The 21,340-nt window shown below is 39.9% G+C and overlaps 2 protein-coding genes across 2 annotated transcripts; one reads left to right on the top strand and one right to left on the bottom strand.

Moving 5' to 3' along the window:
- The first annotated feature begins 8,185 nt into the window (after nt 1-8,185).
- LOC107177718 (kinesin heavy chain-like) lies at nt 8,186-9,208 on the top strand. Its single transcript, XM_052432746.1, has one exon. It carries the CDS (start codon nt 8,186-8,188, stop codon nt 9,206-9,208), a length of 1,023 nt encoding a protein of 340 aa, XP_052288706.1.
- Nucleotides 9,209-11,822: 2,614 nt separating this feature from the next.
- On the bottom strand, nt 11,823-12,944 carry LOC127899382 (uncharacterized). Its single transcript, XM_052432745.1, has one exon. It carries the CDS (start codon nt 12,942-12,944, stop codon nt 11,823-11,825), a length of 1,122 nt encoding a protein of 373 aa, XP_052288705.1.
- Between the last annotated feature and the right edge of the window lie 8,396 nt (nt 12,945-21,340).

Below are 21,340 nucleotides of genomic sequence, written 5' to 3'. Positions count from 1 at the left end.
CCACTTCAAAGACACCCTTTAAATCCTCAAAATAACTTTTTTGTTTTGAAAAAAAAAGAGATTCCCTACGTGTTAAAACATAATGAAGTTGCTTCACAAGAAAGCAAGTAGGATAGATAGTACAAAAGAACTGTTGAAAATCAGTTAACAAAGAAAAGAAACCTTAAAATGAAACAGAAAAGAAAAAGCTTTCAAAAGGGAAGTTGCTTGCTTACTCACACTGTAGCAAAATGGACTAAGGGTGTTCTTCACTGAGTCTTTACATTTTTCCCCCCTTTATTTCAACTTGCTTTGGAAATGCAATTAATTCGTTTTCCATTTCTCCATCAAAGGATGAATATTCACATTGGAACGAAAATGAAAATAAATGTAGCTTTCATTTTTTATTTTATTTTTCATTTCTTTTCCCTTAAAGATTATGCAGATTGTTGATGATCAGGATGAAGATTATGATCAAGTATTACAAAATCTAAAATGTGAAAGGCAATAGTCGCGCTGGAACCCAATGGTTAATAATGCTTTCTATAAAGAAGTAATTGAAGAAAAGTTTGACAAAGAAAGTTGTCTTTAGAATCTGTATTTACAGAAAATAAGGTTGACACGCTGTCTTCGTTTCATTTCATTTGTATTTAATTTAATTACATTACTTTTATTCTAAAAAAGAAAATAATGACTTTTTAATTATTATTTCCGCCAGATGTCAAGGTCAAAAGACTTAATGGAAACCTTACATCAAGGGCTAAGCAACCATAAAAGTGTGTGTGCCTATATATATATATATATATATATATATATATATATAGTTTTTTAATAAGGGATCTCAGACTTTAATCAGGATAAGTTAAAAAATAAAATAAACACATTCTCCAATGCATCGTATTTTATCTTGTAGTATATTGAAATTTATTTATTTTTATCTTTTAGCTAATCCCTGACTTTATTAAAGTCAGGGATTTCTGGTTGGAAAACTAACATACATACATACATACATACATACATACATACATACATATATATATATATAGTAGTTTTTCAATCAGGGATTAGCTAAAAGACAAAATAAACACATACTCTAATGCACTGTATTTTATCATGTAGTGTAGTAAAATCTAATTTTTTTTGTCTTTTAACTAATCCCTGACTTTATTAAAGTCAGGGATTCCTGATTAGAAAACTACTATATATATATATATATATTCTAAATCATAGCTTCGTTGCAATATTTTAAGTTTTGGGATCTTACCTAGTTTAAATAGTTACATGTCACTAATTATTTAATAATATTATGTGTTTAATTTTTATTTTCAATTGCCTATTTTTTTGTAGTGTGAAATTGAAAATAACAAATGAGAACTTGATTCCAATTGGAGAAGAGAGTGGATTAGGAATCGAGTTCTCATTCTTTGAACTCACCATTTTATCTCTACCTAAATTTCATAATTCCACTTTTATCTTCTATTAAAATATTATTATATCATCATCATCATTATTATTATTCTTGTCATTGTTGTTGTTAATAATAATGATAATAATAGTGAAAATAATAGTGATAATAAAGATATTATTAATAATAATAACCACAACGACAACTACAACGTTAAGGATGACGAAGATGGTTTTATTAATATTATTATTATTATTTATTATTGTTGTTGCTGTTATTATTATTATTAATAACAATTTTTTTGACTACTCATAATCACTACAATTATAACAAATAATGATAAAAGTGACAATAGTTAATTTAGGATATTTTAGTAATTTGAAATAATCTATTCAGATTCTAAGGCAAAATAAGCATATCAATATAAATATACTCATTTTGATTCTAATTTTTGCAATTTAAGTAAACAACTTATTTTAATTCCGATTTCTCTTTCTCATTCCAACACATTTTAATTACTAATTGATAAATGTAGCATTAGTTCAGTGGAATAGAGCTGATTAATTACTCATTACTGATTTCATGTCAATTTGCCTATTGTAAGTAATGGTCAAAATGGATGGCCGGATGGCACGAGCAAGCTACTTGATTGATTTGAAGGGCTTTAGTTTCTTCGTGCTCGCACGTGATGCGAATTTAAGCATCTAATGATGCTTAATAATAAAAGTAGATATTTGTTCGAATTGAATTCTATCCATCCAATAAATTCCATGGAGTTGGTTGAGTGAATATGAATATGTTTCTGCATGTAATGACCGGTGTAGTAAAGTTGTGATTCGAATGAGTTTTTTATTTTTTATTTTTTTCTACAAAATAATCACTAAATAATGACGAATTAAAAGATGATAAATTAAATAATCATCAGTGTTGATAATATGTTGTATATTTTTTATTACCCCAAAAAAATAAAGATTATTTTTAAAAATCAAAAGCTAAAGCTGCATTATTTTTTAGAATAAAGGTAAACTAATTTTTTTAACCAAAATTAAAGTAATTAAATATAAAGAAATAAATTAAGAAGACCTCAGGTCAACGACAACCATATTTCCATTCTATTAGTCTAGCTTTAATTTCTTTGGATAAATTTATAAAGCAAAGTTCACGTTATTAAGCATCATTAATAACTTTAAATTATTCTTGTGTGCATTGACCACCTTTTTTTTATGAAAAAAAACCCTCAAATTATCTCTATTTTTGTTCAAAGGATAAGGAAAAATAAGGGTACGTTGACCTTTTTTTTAAAATTTTTATCTTCTTAATAAAAATGGAGGCTAAATTAATGTTTTTAAAAATAAGAGAGTGATTTGAAGACAATCAATTCATGAGGGGCAATTCAAAATTAATCTTATTTCCTTTAATTGGTCAAATTTTTTATACATCATAAGTCAATTTAGCTTCAAATATAATAAAGATTCAGGTCTTAATATAAAAAAATATAATTTAGGACAACGCCTAATAATAAAAAAAAATGTAAAAACCGAATTTCTGGCAATTAAAAAAAAACAACTATATACACTAAGATCTAGTAAGATACTAAAGAAAATTACATGTTTATAATTTATAAAAAGTACTCTATTAGTCATTGGGTTTCACAAACAAATGTGACTCTTGCCTTTCTTATTTTGCAGTAGGCTTGGGAAAATGAAGCTACATTGTTGAATTTTAACTTGCCAAATTAAATACTTGGGTCATAATCTTTCTCAACACAAAGGAGCTTATTTATATACACATTATCTTCAAGGTGAACAATGGAAACGACTCACTTAATTAAGCAATTGTGTAAGTTGGCTAGATCCATCTTTCTTCCTTAAATCACAGGAAAATGGATCCGTACGATTGTAGATTTCCTCCATTGGAAAAAAGCGTCACGTCCTGCATTAATAATAATGCTATAACATGCATCCGCCACCTAACATAAAATAAATATTTCATCATTCTGAAGACAAACAAAGACACAAGGCTGGATGGAACGTTGGGGATGCCATGGCTTAAGCATACATACGTAGTACTTTGAAGAATTTAGGTTCAGTAACATTTTTTAATAATTTTTTTTATTTATAAATTATAACAATACACAATTAAAATTTAATTTCTTATATATTTACATCTATTAACCACTAAAGACAACTTTATAAAAGGTGAAAAGAGCTGAAAGCTCAATATGCAACATGCTTTTTCTTTTCTTATCTAGTTCCTTTTAAGGATTCCTAGCGAAAGCTAGCCTTTTCCTTTTTGTACGGAGGACACTTGGTTTCCTGTGAAGTAAATTTATTTTGTTTTAACAAGTGGGGGTATTTATTTTCTCCCTTTTAAAAAAAGTTATTTTGAGGATTTCAAGGGTGATTTTCAAGTGGGTTCTGAACATTGTGGCCGTTGATTTGATTATACAGAGAGGCAAGAAATGATGATGGGAGGTGAAGCTAATAATATTAGTAGCAAGAAGAAGAGATCAGTTACCATGGTTTCACTGATACTGTATTCTCTTCATTTCTTCTCCATTTTGCAGCCTTTTGAATAATTTTTTTAATGTTATAAAATAAATAAATAATAAAAAATTTTAACTAAACGAAGTAATTTTATTAAATTATCTTATTATTAATAAGCTTTATTGTTAATTGATTACATTTACAAACTCATTACCTGTATTTATAAGGTACCAAAGGGGTGGGGGGTTATCAATTTTTCAATGTCGGATATTTTGCAGTTTGTAAATGGTGAAAGTTCACCACTAGTTTAAAACACTCCCCTTGAATTTCACCATTTAGGTACTTATGTCTCGTTAAAACCTTGTGATTAAAATCTAGTGGGAGAAAACCTCATCAAAAGAAAAAAAAAAGTACAGTGTATATCCGTCAAATATATCTGGAGAAACTCTTATCTTCAAAATATGCTCTCCTTAATGAATTGTCTCCTCAAATTTCATGTACAAATTTGATAATTTGTTGAGTTAACGCATGCCAATATCGTAGATTAACTTCTCAAACATCAATGTTGGTAAAGCTTTGTAAAAAGATCAACAAAATTATTAGTGGAGTGTATTTGCTTGACATCAATTTTCTTATCCTATTGTATCTCATGAGTGTAGAAAGACTTTAGTGAGTTTTGCTTAGTTCTATCTCTCTTAATGTATACTCTTCTAATTTGAGCAATACAAGCAACATTATCTTTATATATAATTGTTGAAATATCTATTGCATAAGTCAAATTGCACATGCTCTAATGTAGACCTTAACCAAATACACTCTTTGTTTGCTTCACATAATTTAAGGATCTTTGAATGACTAGAGGAAGTGGCAACAAAAGTCTGCATAGTAGATCACTATAAAATTGTCGTGTTTATAAGTGAAAACATATCCTATTTGTGAATGAGTTTTTTGGGGTTCAGAGAGGTAACTTGCATCTGCATGACCAATAAAAATAGGATTCTCCGTTAGTTGACTCGAATAAAATAACCCCAAGTCCGTTGTTCCAAGAAGATATTAGAAGGTATGTTTGATGCCATTCCAATATCATCGTGTTGGTGTTGAGCTAAATCTCGCCAAAAAATTCACAGGGAATGCAATGTCTGGTCTGGTGCACTGAGCTAAATATAATAAGGCATTGATTGCATTGGTACTTCTAGACTAAGTATCACTTCATCATCTTCTTTAGGCCGGAATGGATCCTTTCTAGGTTTGAGCGATTGAATAACCATAACAGTACTTAGCCAATGAGCATTATCCATATTGAAATGCTTTAAGACTTTTTCAACAAAAGTTGATTGATGAATAAGCACTCCGTTTGTTTTATACTTAATTTGCAGGCTGAGACGATATTTTGTTTTCATCAAATCTTTCATTTCAAATTCTCTCTCTAAATATTTAGCAGCTTTTGGAAGCTTTTCAGGAGATCTAATTAAGTTCATATGATGAACATAAACTGCTAGAATTGCAAATCAAGATTCGAGTTTTCTAATGAATATGGGCAAATAGGATAATTTTTGTATCCTTCCTTAATTAAATATTCACTAAAGTGATATGCACTACATACGTCAAGATTGTTTCAATCTCTATAAAGACTATTACAGATTGATTGAATATAAATTACGATCCTTTGATTTAAATACTTTAGACATTTTGAATCCTTCAGGGATTTTCATGTAAATATTAGCATAAGTGACCTATGAAGAGTTGATTAAAAACTGAAACATTACAGCATGCATCACTAGAGAATAGATACCCTCATAATCAATATCAGGACTCTATGATAAACCTTATGCAATTAGTCGTGCTTTGCATCTAGTAATTTCATTATGCTCATTACGTTTGCTCACAAATACGTATTTGTATCCAACGAATTATTTCTTTCTATTGATGTCTAGTTTACTTACTGTTGATGCTGAAATCTGCTCGTCCTTGGACCGACCAGATTCTGTCACCAACGTTTATATTATCGACTGTTGCTCGAACCACTGTGGTTGGAATCACTCTCCTCTTCCTTACTAGACCTGTGTTCACCAAAAACAGATCAGAGATGCCGGTGGTTTTGCCGGCGTAAACCCTTCGATGCCTAAGTTAGCACAAGGTGTTTACGGGAAAACAGTTAAATTTTGATTCAAGAGTGGTTCTAATTTGCTCGAAGTTTGTAATAAAATTGCCTGGTTTCAATTTGGCAGCGTTTTCCCTCTCTCAGATTTTCTATCTCTTTCTTCATCTATTTCTTCTTCTTTTATAGCCGCTGTCCCCACGTTTCTGTTTGCCATTCATCCCACCTTTTTCGGGTAGTGGCAGCCCCTCATGGGACTCTAACTGTTACATTGTGGGCAAATGTGGATCTTGCGTGTCCTTCAACGGTTCTGGGAAAAGCGCAACTACCGCGATTCTGTGGGATCGTGTTTCCGCTTTTCGGGGGACGGGTACCGGCTCGGTATTTGACTCTGGTCGGTATTCGTCTCTGATCAGCTCATGTTACCCCTATTTTGCTCGTACCATTTGGCTGAGGTGATTCATACTGGGGTGGAAATAGTAGCATGGCCGACCTGGTGCTTTTATTTGCTTAACACCAGTCCCCCAGTTTCTGGTCTTGTGAGTGAAATGAGTCAAGAGTAGAAACTGATAGTCAAATCTTACCAATCCGGGGGCTTCTCCTCTGGTCTTCCGTCTACCGGGTTGGACCTGAGGTATCACTTTTCTTCAGGGGAGATTTTGACCTGAGCATGGGCCTAAATGAGTATGTCCATTGCGTATCTGGGCTTGCATCTAGCCTGGCCTCTTATAACGATTGGTGACGTGGCATCTCCCGACTCTTCGTATTTGAAATTTAAAACGACGGGCTATCTGTCCTTGATGTACGGTGAGTGAGCTGGCGTCTCGATCACTTAAATGCTTCTAGTTTTCCCCTTTCCACTTCAAATCCCTAGGTTGAAATCCTCGTTGCTTTGTTCATCCGTTTCTCCACCATTAAATAGCCCCTTCTCTAAACTTTACTCGCACTTCCTGCGTCCGGGGTTTCTACTTGCTGGCTTTTTCTCTGTCACGGCAGCGCTATCAGGGCCAGTTAATCTCAGGTACTGCTTTTAATCTCTTCTCTGGTTGTTGTTGATTGGGTTCCGTGTTGCCTCCTTTTGTATCCGTACATTCGCGTGTTCTTTGCCTTCTTTCGAGATTCCGATATGTCAAACCGGAAAAGGAAGTTAATTGTTGATGAGGGCGAGGAAGAATTAGGGGATTCGGGCCTCAACGTGCCAATACCCACCGATTTCTTAGGTCCCTCCAGTAGTGTAGGTCCTTCCCATGGCAGGGATACCCTTTAGTACCCACGCCCTTTGGTTGTCTCTCCCTCCCCCGAACTAGAGCTTGTAGGGAATAGGGGTGGACCTGCGTCGGGCTCTGGTGAGAACCACAACTTTGATGGGGTTGGGATCCCTGAAGGAGTTGGTGATGGTGAGGGGAGCAGCTCCGGACCGAGCGGACCTCCTCAGAGAAGGCACCTTGGTCATAGGGTAGAGGCGGATTCTTACCCTATTGACTACACAGCTTGTGCCACCAACCAAACTGATCTGTTCAAGCTGAGGAACCTTTACGACATTCCTGCGGACATTCTCCTGATAGTTCCAGGAAAAGGTGATGTCCCTAGTCGGCCTCCGCGGGGGTATGTGACGATGCACCTGGAGAGCTTCAAATTAGGAGCTCGGCTGCCCCTTCAACGTTATTTTGCCAAGATATTGGGTGGTATGCACCTGGCCCCGGGTCAGCTACACCCCAATGGGTGGAGGGTTCTCTCGGCTATGTATGTGTTGTGGAAGAGGTGTGGATCAGAGGAGCCCTCCCTCGTTGAAGTGAAGCATCTATACCAGCTGAGGAGTAGCCCGAAGGAAGCAGGCTGGTATTACTTCATGTCGAGCTCTGCGAAGAGGAAACCAATCACCGGTTTCCCCTCTTCGTGAAAAAATTGGAAGAACAAATTCTTCTTTGCTGGGGGAGCTTGGTGTCCAGCAGCTCATTCGTTGGGTGGTGATATTTACCTTCCAACACATTTTGTCACCCCAGGTCGTTCATTTTTTGCCTATACTCTTTCTCGACGTGTTACTTATTGGGTTCTTTAACCTTGTCTGTTTTTTCAGAGTCGTGGGGTTTGATAAAGGGGCTTGAAGACCGACCTTTGCTTTAGGTGGAAATTGCTCTGTTGAACGCGTCTACCTGCCAAGACCTCCTGTCGCCAACAAACCTGGTCGGTTCGGGCCTAGTAGACATAGCCGCTGGAATGGATAACAAGATCCTCAGCGCGGTGAGCAGGAAGCATGGTCGGGCTCCGAGTAGCTCCAGCAACCTTCCCCCTCCTCCAAAGAAAAGCAGCGTCGGTCCCTCCAAGGCTCCTGTCCCTGCTCTGCCCCGTCCCCCACCCCGTAAGAGTGGTGGGGAGAAAACCTCCGACAAGAGTCCTGAGGTCAGCTTGCAGTCTGGGGACCGATCTTCTCCTCTTCCATCTCGAGATCAAGGTGACTACCTGAGCTCATATCAGAAAGATTACAAAAGATCGGTTGGGCCCAAGATGGTGAAGGACATCGAGAGCATGGACCTCTCCGAGTTAGCTGCTTCTGTTCAAAGAGTCTCCTTCAGACTGGCCACAATGGTTTCGTGTTACAAGACCGGGTCCGCGCGTCATGAGAGGAAGCTTCAAGCTGATAACCAGGAGTTGAAAAAGAAAGCCGAATCTGCTGATCGGTCCAAGGAGAAGCTGGCCGAGCTGAACAAGCAGCTTACGGAGCTTGAGGAGAAAGTTGCGATTGCTGAGTCTACTTCCTCCAAGCTTGAGGGTGAGCTGGGTGATCTGAAATCCGATCTTCAGGCTACTCAAAGTGAAAGAGATACTCTGAGGACCGCCCTTGAGGGAGAGATCAAATCCCTGAGTGACCAGCTGGCTGAAGAGAAAGGTAAATCCGCTGATGTGGATGATCGGTTGGATGCTGAGTATAACTCCGGGGTTGCTTTCAGCTATAAGTGCATCATGTCTGTACTCAAGGAAGAATACCCCGAGCTCGACATGAGCAAGCTGGAATCTGGGGTGGAGAGGTATATGACTGGGGCCGGCCAGGGAGATAAGGAGCAGGATGAGCAGGAGCAGGCGGAGGTTCCTTTGAATGGGGAGCAGGAGGGTGAAGCTGGGCAGCGTGCTTTTGAAGTGGGGCAGGGGTCCATGCCTCCTCCTCCCGATGTTGCTGATCTTCCACCTCCCGAGGTAGCTGACCCTTCACCTGCTGAGGCCGTTGATCCTCCTAATCCTTAGGTCTATTTTTGTGAAGACTGTAGTTTTTCATTTGCCCTGTAAACATTTGAACGTTTATATAAAAAATTTCTTAAATGTTCTCTATTGGCTTTCTTATCTGGTTTCGCCTGTTGGTTCTTTAGTGCATCGAACAGGAATAGGCATCCGTTTGCCTTGGTAAAAATTTTCGCAAAATCGCCTGCTGGTCTTTGGTGACTGAGCAGGAGCAGACACATATTTGCCTTAGTAAAAGTCTCATAAATTTAGCTGCTGGTCATTCGTTGTCCGAGCAGAAGTAGGCACTTTCTTGCCTTAGTAAAATTTTCATAAATTAGCTGCTGGTCTTTCGTTTGACCGAGCAGAAGCATACACTTTCTTGCCTTCGTAGAATTTTCGTAGATTAGCTGCTGATCTTTTGGTGACTGAGCAGAAGCAGGCACTTTCTTGCCTTACTAGATTAGGTGCTGGTCTTTCATTTGAGCGAGCAGAAGCAGGCACTTTCTTGCCTTAGTAGATTAGCTGCTGGTCTTTCATTTGACCGAGCAGAAGCAGGCACTTACTCGCTTTAGTAGATTAGCTGCTGGTCATTCGTTTGACCGAGCAGAAGTGGGCACTTTCTTGCCTTACTAGAATCTTCATAGATTTAGCTGCTGGTCTTTCGTTGACCGAGCAGAAGTAGGCACTTACTCGCTTTAGTAGATTAGCTGCTGGTCATTGGTTTGACCGAGCAGAAGCGGGCACTTTCTTGCCTTACTAGAATCTTCGTAGATTTAGCTGCTGGTCTTTCGTTGACTGAGCAGAAGTAGGCACTTACTCGCTTTAGTAGATTAGCTGCTGGTCATTGGTTTGACCGAGCAGAAGCGGGCACTTTCTTGCCTTACTAGAATCTTCGTAGATTTAGCTGCTGGTCTTTCGTTGACCGAGCAGAAGTAGGCACTTACTTGCCTTAGTAGAATCTTCATAGATTTAGCTGCTGGTCTTTCGTTGACCGAGCAGAAGTAGGCACTTACTTGCCTTAGTAGAATCTTGGTAAATTTAGCTGCTGGTCTTTCGTTGACCGAGCAGAAGTAGGCACTTACTTGCCTTAGTAGAATCTTCGTAAATTTAGCCGCTGGTCTTTCGTTGACCGAGCAGAAGTAGGCACTTACTCGCTTTAGTAGATTAGTTGCTGGTCATTCATTTGACCGAGCAGAAGCGAGCACTTTCTTGCCTTACTAGAATCTTCGTAGATTTAGCTGCTGGTCTTTCGTTGACCGAGCAGAAGTAGGCACTTACTTGCCTTAGTAGAATCTTCGTAGATTTAGCTGCTGGTCTTTCGTTGACCGAGCAGAAGTAGGCACTTACTTGCCTTAGTAGAATCTTGGTAAATTTAGCTGCTGGTCTTTCGTTGACCGAGCAGAAGTAGGCACTTACTTGCCTTAGTAGAATCTTCGTAAATTTAGCTGCTGGTCTTTCGTTGACCGAGCAGAAGTAGGCACTTACTTGCCTTAGTGGAATCTTCGTAAATTTAGCTGCTGGTCTTTCGTTGACCGAGCAGAAGTAGGCACTTACTTGCCTTAGTAGAATCTTTGTAAATTTAGCTGCTGGTCTTTCGTTGACCGAGCAGAAGTAGGCACTTACTTGCCTTAGTAAGATTTTTGTGGGCTTATTAGCCGGGGGATTCCATACTGAATTCATCTTTATTGAAATTTGAATGCGTTACAAAAATACAAAATATATGCATGTGCACCAAGCCACCATGCATTTGACAAATATAACTTATCAAATTAAAGATTTAGTAGAGTATTTTGCTTACCGCAACTTCCTCCAGTTTCTCAACAGGCTCTTGGCGGCCCTTTTTAGAGTCTCCTCGATTATCTAGAGAGGTAACCTGCAGCGTCTCCTTGGCCGCTGTAGCATAACAACTCCTTGCCATCCTCTGGTCGCTTTTTACTACGCCAACCACCCCATTTACTCTGTATTTCAGTGCCAAGTAATGCGTGGATACAACGCATTGGCTTATCCTCATGAATGGTCTCCCCAGTATCATCTGGTAAGGGCTTCTTTCCTCTACCACGACAAAATCCAGCATCATTGTTCTTTCAAATGGCTTTGTCCCCACAGTAATTGGGAGTTCGATGATCCCCATAGGAGTTAACCGTCCCCCTCCAAATCCCTTTAAGGATGTATTTGTCCGCTCCAATTTCAAGTCTGCGATCCCCATATCATCTAGAGCCGACTTAAACAGGATGTCAACCGAGCTGCTTGTGTCTACTAGTATTCGTCGCAATTCTGTACCGGCCACCATTGCCTTGATCACCAATGCATCCTCATACGGATATAAGATACCCTCTTCATCGTCATCTGTCCACATAATGGGAACTTGCCGTATTTTTGCCTTCTTGGTTGTCGGCAAATTGAAAAGCACTTCTTTGCTAGTCAGGGCATATCTCCCATAGTTCTTCCGTGCCCTGTTCGAATCCCCGGCCAATGTTGGCCCTCCTGCTATTACATGGATGGTCGGCTGTTCACGTTCCAAATCCCTCTCAACCCCTTCATCCCGTGTATATTGTGATTCCATGACAGGGGACACTCCATCTACATACTCGTCCAAGTATCGGTTCCTCACCAAATCCTCCATCTGAATCTTCAGGTCCTAACATTGGCTGATAGTGTGACCGTGAGTATCGTGGAACTTGCAGAATTTGCTCTTATCCCGTCGGTGAGTCGGTTTTGTTATTGGGGCTGGAGGGTACAGCAAGCCTTGTCCCTCGATCCTCTCATACAATTCCTCCATGGAGATCTTTAACGGAGTGTACTGTCTATACGCCAAGCTCTGGTCTATCAGCTGAACTGCTCGGTTATCATGAATGTCACCTCGGGCTGGCACAGTCGCTAACTGATCTGGTCGACTAGCCCTGGAATTGGTTGCATGTGATGCTCTGGGAGTGTTGTGATAGGGGTGGGCGGCCATCTGCCGGAATTCTCGTTGTCGATCCGGAAATGGGGGACGCGGAGGTTGAGCCCGGTTGTGCTGGAACTGCGGTGATCTCGGAGCTATGGGGTAAGGACGGGACCGAGCCGATATTCCGCCCATCACTGAAGATTCTCCAGCTCGTTTTCCCGACCCGCTCCCTGTCGGGGCTCTCCGCTCCTTTCGCCTCAGCTCTTCCAGCTGTTCACTTTTAATTCTTGTTGATTTCTCCTCTTCGATTTCTATATCTCGTCTCGCCTGCTCATATCCCGACGAGTAATTCTGTACGAGGGGGCTTCTTAAGTTATACCACAGTCGGCCGATTCTTACACCTTCTTTTAATCCCCTCAACGCCTGCGGGTGATTAAAAGCTCCCAAATCCAGCACGGCTCGGTGGTATCGTTTTACAAAATCCCGAAGGGATTCATGCTCCTCCTGCTTCATGCCCATCAATTCTATCATGTCGTCCTCTGGGGCCACTGCCCCTCGGAACTGCTCTGCCAACTCCTGGCACATTTGCTCATACCCCTTTATACTTCCTCGGGGCAGCTTGCGGTACCATTCTCGGGCTCGTCCCTCTAGTGTCAACGGGAACATCCTACACCTCTGAGCTGGTGTCAGCCCCTGCACACCCGTCATGTCGTTGAAACGCTCAATGTGCACCAACGGGTCACTTCGCCCGGAGTATTTGAGGTCGGGGAAGCGGAAATCTCTTGGGATTATGGTACTCATGATCTCAGTTGATAACGGAGATTCTTCATCTAGCATTATCCTCCAGCTCGGGGGCTTTCTCTTGCCCTGCATCTCCTCTATCACCTGCGCCAATCTGCGCACCTCCCCCTTCAATTCTATAGCACGATCAGGATCACGTGCAGCTATCTGGTCTCGCTCCTACTCGACGTTCTGCAACCGCTGTCTGAGCTCTCCTTCATCAACACTGGCTCCTCGGCCATTAATTCCCAGTATCCGTCTGGGGCGAGGTTGGTCTCTCCCTTTATCCACGTGTTCCCCTGGGACCCGACCAGTACTTCTATGGGGATGCACCCCATTAGGTTGATCTGGGGGCGGAGGGATTTCCTCAACTCTATGTCCCCGGATGCTGGGTTCTGCTCCAACTTCGTCTCTTCCCACGGGGGTTTCACAATCCCTTCTCCGCTCGTCCCTCAGCTCAAGCAATATGGCTGTGAGAGTCTCCATTTGTTTCTCCATCCGCTCCAATCGATCTTGCATTACCCTCTCTCGGGCTTCATTTGCAATTTCCCGAAGGGTGACTGTCTCTCCCGATTCGTTATCCTCCCTCAAAGCGTCCTTCCTTGACAAATCCATGTCTAATCGTTCGATGTTTCTCCGGTAACTACTAATTCGGTGGTAGCTTTTTATCCAGCTCCCCACAGACGGCGCCAAAATGTTGATGCTGAAATATGCTCGCCCTTGGACCGACCAGATTCTGTCACCAACGTTTATATTATCGACTGTTGCTCGAACCACTGTGGTTGGAATCACTCTCCTCTTCCTTACTAGACCTGCGTTCACCAAAAATAGATCAGAGACGCCGGTGGTTTTGCCGGCGTAAACCCTCCGATGCCTAAGTTAGCACAAGGTGTTTAAGGGAAAACAGTTAAATTTTGATTCAAGAGTGGTTCTAATTTGCTCGAAGTTTGTAATAAAATTGCCTGGTTTCGATTTGGCAGCGTTTTCCCTCTCTCAGATTTTCTATCTCTTTCTTCTTCTTTTATAGCCGCTGTCCCCACGTTTCTGTTTGCCATTCATCCCACCTTTTTCGGGTAGTGGCAGCCCTTCATGGGACTCTAACTGTTACATTGTGGGCAAATGTGGATCTTGCGTGTCCTTCAACGGTTCTGGGAAAAGCGCAACTACCGCGATTCTGTGGGATCGTGTTTCCGCTTTTCGGGGGACGGGTACCGGCTCGGTATTTAACTCTGGTCGGTATTCGTCTCTGATCAGCTCATGTTACCCCTGTTCTGCTTGTACCATTTGGCTGAGGTGATTCATGCTGGGGTGGAAATAGTAGCATGGGCAACCTGGTGCTTTTATTTGCTTAACACTTACCTCTTGGCATCCTCATGTAACAAATGCGTACTGATATCATCAACCTAAAATCATCAATAAATTTCTCATAAGATATAATCGAGTCTCAATCATAAACTCTAATGTCCTCAAATATCTCAATTTAAACATCTCCTAAGCTCAACCTCAATGTTCTCAATAATCGGCCCTCAAAACAGAACAGTCCAAATTCTCCGATTTTTAATAAATTATTCCCTCATTGGAAAACTCTCAACTTTTACAGACCATATACTGACACATTGAAAGTTCATTGATAAAAATTTCATAACATAGTTCCTTAAAAAACTATTGAAAATAATTGACGTTTCAGACATCATCAATACTGTCAAACAGTTTTCTGTTTTTAACACACTTGCTTTAAAAATACAAAAAAATTTATTGCTTTATCATAAAATCATGAAAATTTACAGAATCATACTAGACATATATAAAAATCATTGGTCCAAATTTCGTAATTGTGGAAGAAGTCTAGCTATGGTAAAAATAATTTCGTAATTTACGTTATTCACTGAAATCATAAATTTCCAGGTTTTGAGACATGAATTTGAAAAATCATAATTAATTGAAATCTTATCCGATTAACTTTAAACAAGTTTCAAAACATTCTAGACGATGTCTAGTTTAACATACCCAAAAATCAGAATCAAAATCAATTTTTACAAATTACTATGATTTTTGAAATAATTCATTGTTAGCATATTTATGCAAAATCTTAGGTTTCTACTTCTATTGCAATCATGCTTTTCCACAACAATTTAATAAAAATCAAGAATTAAAACTTATCTCCAAAACTTCTCCCAACAATAACAACTTGATCCCGTGTGTTGCCTATGGCAGAACTAAGAAGAAGAAAAAGACTTTCTTTTCTTTTCTCTCTTTTCTATCCATCTTTCTCTCTCTCTTTCTGTCTTTTTTTTTCAACCGATCTCTCTTTTTCTCTCTCTCTTATAATGAAAAAGACATCTTGTTTTATTTATACTAGGGTAAAAAGGATCACTAAAAATTAAAAAGGCTTAAATACCCTTAGGAGATTTGGGATATTACAGTGTTGGCGAGAAAATTCACTATTGCATAACCTCCACTACGGGTGCTGACATGCTTCCAACTAAATCGCTTCTATTGCGTTTGGGTTGGCCAGTTAAGTGGAGTTCTTAGCACCATTACACGAGTTGAGACACCTAATTTGAAAAAGCCCGATGAAATTTGGTATCAGAGCACGATTAGCTATTTTTTGTGGAAGCTTGGAGTCAGCACAAGGCTCGAAAAATATGTTTATGGATAGCTGATTGTGTAGTTTTGGGGAGAAACTATTTTACAAGAGTGTAGTTGTGCAGTTGTGCAGTTTTGGAGGAAGTCACAATGGCAGAAACCAACATGATGGGGGAGTCAACAAAAGACAGATTGGTGTGATTGGAGACTATTGTGGACACTCAACAGCCTGAACTAGAGAGTTTGGCTAAGAACATGGAAATTAACTCTATTGAGATGGTGGGTGTGAAGCAGACTTGTGCAGAGTTTGTGATCAAGTTTTCGGACAAGCTGAATAAGGTTATGGAGGATGTTGCTGCACTCGTGGAGGTGCTGAAAGGTAGCATCGGGGATCTTGAAAAGGAGGTGGGTTTACTGAAACGGGTAGTAGGGAACACTCCAAGAGTGGAGGATGGACCTTTAAAAGTAAAGGTGCCTAAACCGAAGGCTTACAACAGAACTCGAAACACCAAGGAGTTGGAAAATATTTTATAAGATATAGAGTAGTATTTTCGAGCTGCTCATGTGCCCAAAGTGGAGCGGGTCACTATTACCAACATGCATCTTGAAGGTGATGTGAAGTTGTAGTGGCGAAGCAGGCTTCAAGAGGATGCTAAAGCGTAGTGACCAACAATGAAGACTTAGGACATCTCAAACGAGAGTTAAAGGGTCAGTTCTTGCAAAGGAATGCTAGATGGCTCATGAGGGAGAGCTTGAAGAAGCTTAAGCATATTGGTTCAATGAGATATTATGTCAAAAAATTCAGTTCGTTGTTACTGGACATCAAGAACATGTCGAATGGAGACATACTCTTTAACTTTATTTCAAGTTTACAGCTGTGGGCGCAAATGGAGTTGCGGAGGCAAGCTATGAGGGATCTACCAGTAGCAATAGCAGCTGTCGACGACTTGGTTGACTTTAGATTCACGAAATGCTTCTCCTTCTCAATCTAAGAAGTTTAAGAAGGGCAAGAAAGGCCAATGTTCGCGTGATGGTGGGAAGAAGAATAAGGGTAAAAAAGCCAAGCAAAGGAATTCGTAAGGGAAGAAGAGTTCAGGGTGCTTCATTTGTGACGAACTACATCGGGCTAAGGAGTATCCGAAGCGTGAGAAGCTGAACGCTTTGGTGAAGGAGACTGAAGAGGGTTCTTCAAAACCTTCAGAGGCCAAAGCAACAACAGTGCGTATGAATCTGTTACAGTTGCTGAACAACGCAGAATGTAGAAAACATTAAAGATGGTACCGACTGTGGTGAGTTCTTGCTAAGCGAAGTGAAATGCGGGTGCATTGGTAAGGAAGCGCGGGGCTTTAAGCATCTTAAACCAGCAAGAAGGTAATCGCTTCACAGTGGGCTGCTTGGTTGGTGCTGTTGGAGATAACAGCACTGTTCCCTATTTATTAGTGTGCTTGTGTGAGGCATGAGCATCAGGTGTTGGGTGATGAAATGCGATGCAACAGGTTGAGTGGAGAGAGGCATGTGTGGCTGCCAAATCCATGGAAACTTCAGTCTTCTTCGGCCACAAAGCAGCAGGGATAGGGCTTTGTTGCGGCGTCTGCAGGATGAACAAACAAGGGCTTGGGTAGACACAACGATTTGTGGGAAGTCAAAAGGGAACGACCGATAGCGAAAAAGATATTTTCGAGGAGAATGGCCAGTGGGAATGTCACTGGCACGGAGTCATTGCATGGGTAGAGGATGATTCTACATGGGCAAAACATCCGAAGGACCAAGGGATGGTGCAACGAATGCGTGGTGAGCCCAACATTGGCACGTGGGTGTGTGTCAAGGAGAAGGAAGCGATGGCTTTGATATGGCTCTACGTGGAGGAGGTTATGGCAGACGTGGTTACCTTGCCGAAGAGAATGTCACGCTTTTTAGATGGAGGAGGTTTGTCACCACTGGGAGTCATAAGGGCCAACTGTCGTGGCTTGGCTTGGGGCCTTCTACTGAGTTTTGGCAGCAAATGGGCGTCCATGTGCTGAGCGCAGAAACAAGGCAAGGCTGACGCGTTGGCTGAGGTGTGGCAACAAGGCGCATGCTGTGGCATAGGCGCAAGCAATGCAGGACAGCGCGTGCAAGGGAGTGTGGTGCAATGGGCGCTCGAGCGTGTGGTGCAATGGGCACGCGAGTGCGAGGCATGATGGGCGCGCGAGAACAAGGTACTAAGATGTGCGAGCACGCGGCACAACAACGCGCGAGCGAGTGTGGCATAGGGCGCGTGAGCCTGAACAGCGCGCAAGTCGGCTGCTGGATTGCATGGGTAGTTGCGAGTAGAGGTGGAAAAAGAACCCGCCCTATCCGCATCCGGACCGGACTCGGCTCATACGGTCCGGGTTTTACCCGGCCCGTATTAATAAAGAAACCAGTCCCGGGTTTTGAAAATCAATACTTGGATAATTATGGGCATGGATCCGGGCATAACCCTAAAAACCCAGAACCCGGATCAGTGCCCGGTTAAAATTTTTTAATTTTAAAAAATTAAAAAAAAAAAATATATATATATATATATATATATGACATTACATTTACAAACCCTAAAGCTCTCATAAACTTGCACTCACAAAGCCGCCGCTCCCTCACCTTCAACACTCCAAGTCAACTCGCTCATCTTCAACTCTCCAAGCCAAGTAGCCAATGCCCAGCAGCAACAACCCTCACGCCCAGCAGCAAAAATCCTCACCCCTCCTCTTTAAACGCACAAAGAAACCTTAAATCTCAATCCAAGAATAAATTAATGGAAATATTTTCTTATTCTTATTCTTCCTTTTTTTCTCTCTCTTTTCCCACTTCTTAGATCTGGCATGTGACCCTCCGTGCACAACACCTCCACATCACAACAATGTTTGTGCAGCAATCGTCTTGTCAATTTGTTCTTAGTTATTTGATATTTTGAAATTTTCATATATTATATTGATAATTGGTATTTTATTTGTTAACTGTAATTATTATGCTACTTAATTTAAGTTTTTGATGGAGAATGAAATGAATGAATTTAGGAAGAGATTGAATGAAATGAATGAATTTTAATTACTTAAAACTTATAAAGTATGTTGAAATAATTAAGATGTTGTAACAATTTATTACTTCCCCTTTTAATTCAATTTATGCGGGCAGAGGAAACCCGAATAAAAAAACCCGTGCCCGGATAGTGCCGGGCTAAGCCTGACCCGCATATGAAAAATCCGGGCACGGTTCGGGTCCAAACAATTATGTGAATCATGCGGGCCAGTTCCCGGCAGCCCCAAACCCGGACCCGACCCAGACTTTTGCCAACCCTAGTTGCGAGATTGTGGCATAGTTGCATGCCAGAGTGCGCGCGAATGTGCAACGACATGAGGCATGCATGTGGGGGCTAAATTATGCGAATGAAAGACATTCCTGCGCGGACTGTGGGTGGATAGTGGCTGCTGGACGTAGAGCATGGTTGACTGCAACTCTCCAAGAAGTGGGCCTAAAATCAAGCATGAGTGGCACTTGAGGGTGTAACTAAAGTTAGAGAACATGGCCTTGATCATGTGCCTAAAAATGAAGGGTAAAGGTAGTGGATGTGGCGGTTACAATCCATCATTCCTTGCTAATAGGCATGGTCAACAACATTTGCTCAAATCAAGGGGGAGTGGAGATGTGCTCCTAGGATCATGCTTAGTGGGTGCCTAAAAACTTGGGGAGGGATTTGAGGTGGTGTGAGGGCAGTACGCCACCTAACCTTAGCGAGTGGAGGTGTCATTTGCAAACCATGTATATAAATAGTGATGGGGTTGTATGTTGGGGCGCAAGTTTTGAGTTGAGCATTGTGTCCTTGAGCATACAAAACTTGAACTATTTGTAAATCTTTTCTTATTGCCGAAATAGAAAAGTTGAGGGTTGGTGCCTCCGTACAAAGACAAATAGTTGTGTTCTTGTGGTTTGTGTGCGTGTAGTTCCTTTTGTTGGCGAGAAAATTCACTCTTGCATAACCTCTTTTGCGAGTGCTGACGTGCTTCCAACTAAATCACTTCTGTTGAGTTTGGGTTGGCTGGCTAAGTGGAGTTCTTAGCGCCATCATGCGGGTTGTCACACCTAGTTTGAAAAAGCCCGGCGACATCTACCATGTTTCTAAAGCCTAACAAATATCCCATTAGCTATTTTTACACTTGATTGTTCAGTAGGAATTAACATTCAGGCTGGTGTATTATCTGCTAGAATATGTGACTTGGTTACTTTTGCTATATATATAAATGCATCTAGTAATTAATTTGTAATTTGCTACAAGCATACTATCCTTTATATTTTATCTTTATATTGACTGGTACGAGGATGCAAATGAAATAGAGTTAAAACTTTCGAAGAAGATTCATACTTTACTTTAGAAGGCTTTTCATTTTTTAATTATGGAAAAAAAATCTCATCAAAATGACAATCCGCAAAATATGTGGTGAAAATATCACCAATTAGGGGCTTAAGATATCTAATAATTAAAAGTGAGTTAAAACTAACATAAATCCCCAAACGATGTTGAGGTCTTATCTTTGTGCACTAAGGTGGTGATATTAGAACATGCATAGCACAACTAAAAGTATGTAGAGAGGAGATGTTGTGTTCTTAACCAAATACAAGCTATTATGGAGAATATTGATGATAAGCAATGGGTCTAAGACGAACTAATATCGCGGCATGAAAAATAGGATGACCCCAAGCAAATGTTAGTAATTTTGTACGCACAAGTAAAATACTTGCAATTAATTGTAACAATTTAATTAATGATTCTATTGATCTAATTTGTGTATGTACATATGGAAACGAATGCTACAATATCGACACTTATTGATGTATAGTAGTTATCAAATATCTTAGATATAAACTTACATACATTATTCAGACGTCTGGTTTTGATTGAATAATTTGGAAATTATGCCCTTAATCTTATAATTTGGGCAAACAATCTTACAAATGCAATTTTATGGGTGGATAATAAACAAACATGTGACCACCGTGCAGATGAATCAATTAAAACCATAAAGTAACGAAATAGTCTACTAGGTGGATAGATCGGTCCACATATATTGCTTGAACTCTTTACAGAAAAAATGGAGATTCATGATCAATCCTAGAAAGAGGTAGTCTAACCATAAATTTTTCTTATGAGTAAGCAGTACAAACAATCTCATTGGACAATAGAATCTTTTAGTTCTTTAATGGATGTTCATGACAATTTTCAATAACTGTACGCATCATTGTAGATCCAGGATGTTCAAGGCAATCATACCACAACATAGATATTTTTGGACCTGTGAACTTCTGGTTCATCACTATGTAGTTTTCAATCACGTTTATTATTGTATAATATAATCCTGATGAGAATACTTTGAGCTTTTCTAATATGTATTTCTTTTCTTAGACATTTTTAGTAATACAAAGATATTTCGAATTATTTTCATTTAAAGTTTCAATATGATATCCATTTCAGCGGATATCTTTAAAGCTTAGTTACTCATTTTAGATCTTACCGAATTATTTTGGATTATTAATTTGTTTTGTTTGCCAACAAGAATACAGCTCTTTCAAAGTCTTCTATTAGGTCTACAGGACTAGAGATAGTATTTACTTTTCTTTCAGAAATTTTATTTATAAGAAATACTTTTTATCTTGATGAATAGTGTGTGTGGTTGCATTGTCAGCCAAGCATACATTCCTACCTTTCATTTCCAAAATAGGTAATTTGTTTTTAAAATCCATAACCTTATATTAAGTAAAAGTTCACGTTAGATATGAGGATTAGATTAAAAAATATTAAGTAAATTTGATGGAACTACAAAAAAAATACAAAAGTTAACATATGAATAACATAATAATAATGCCATTATAATAAGAGCTTAATTAATGTG

The sequence above is a fragment of the Citrus sinensis genome, chromosome 8 (assembly GCF_022201045.2).
Source record: "Citrus sinensis cultivar Valencia sweet orange chromosome 8, DVS_A1.0, whole genome shotgun sequence".
NCBI lineage: Eukaryota > Viridiplantae > Streptophyta > Magnoliopsida > Sapindales > Rutaceae > Citrus > Citrus sinensis.
This window is presented reverse-complemented; position numbering and strand designations above follow the sequence as displayed.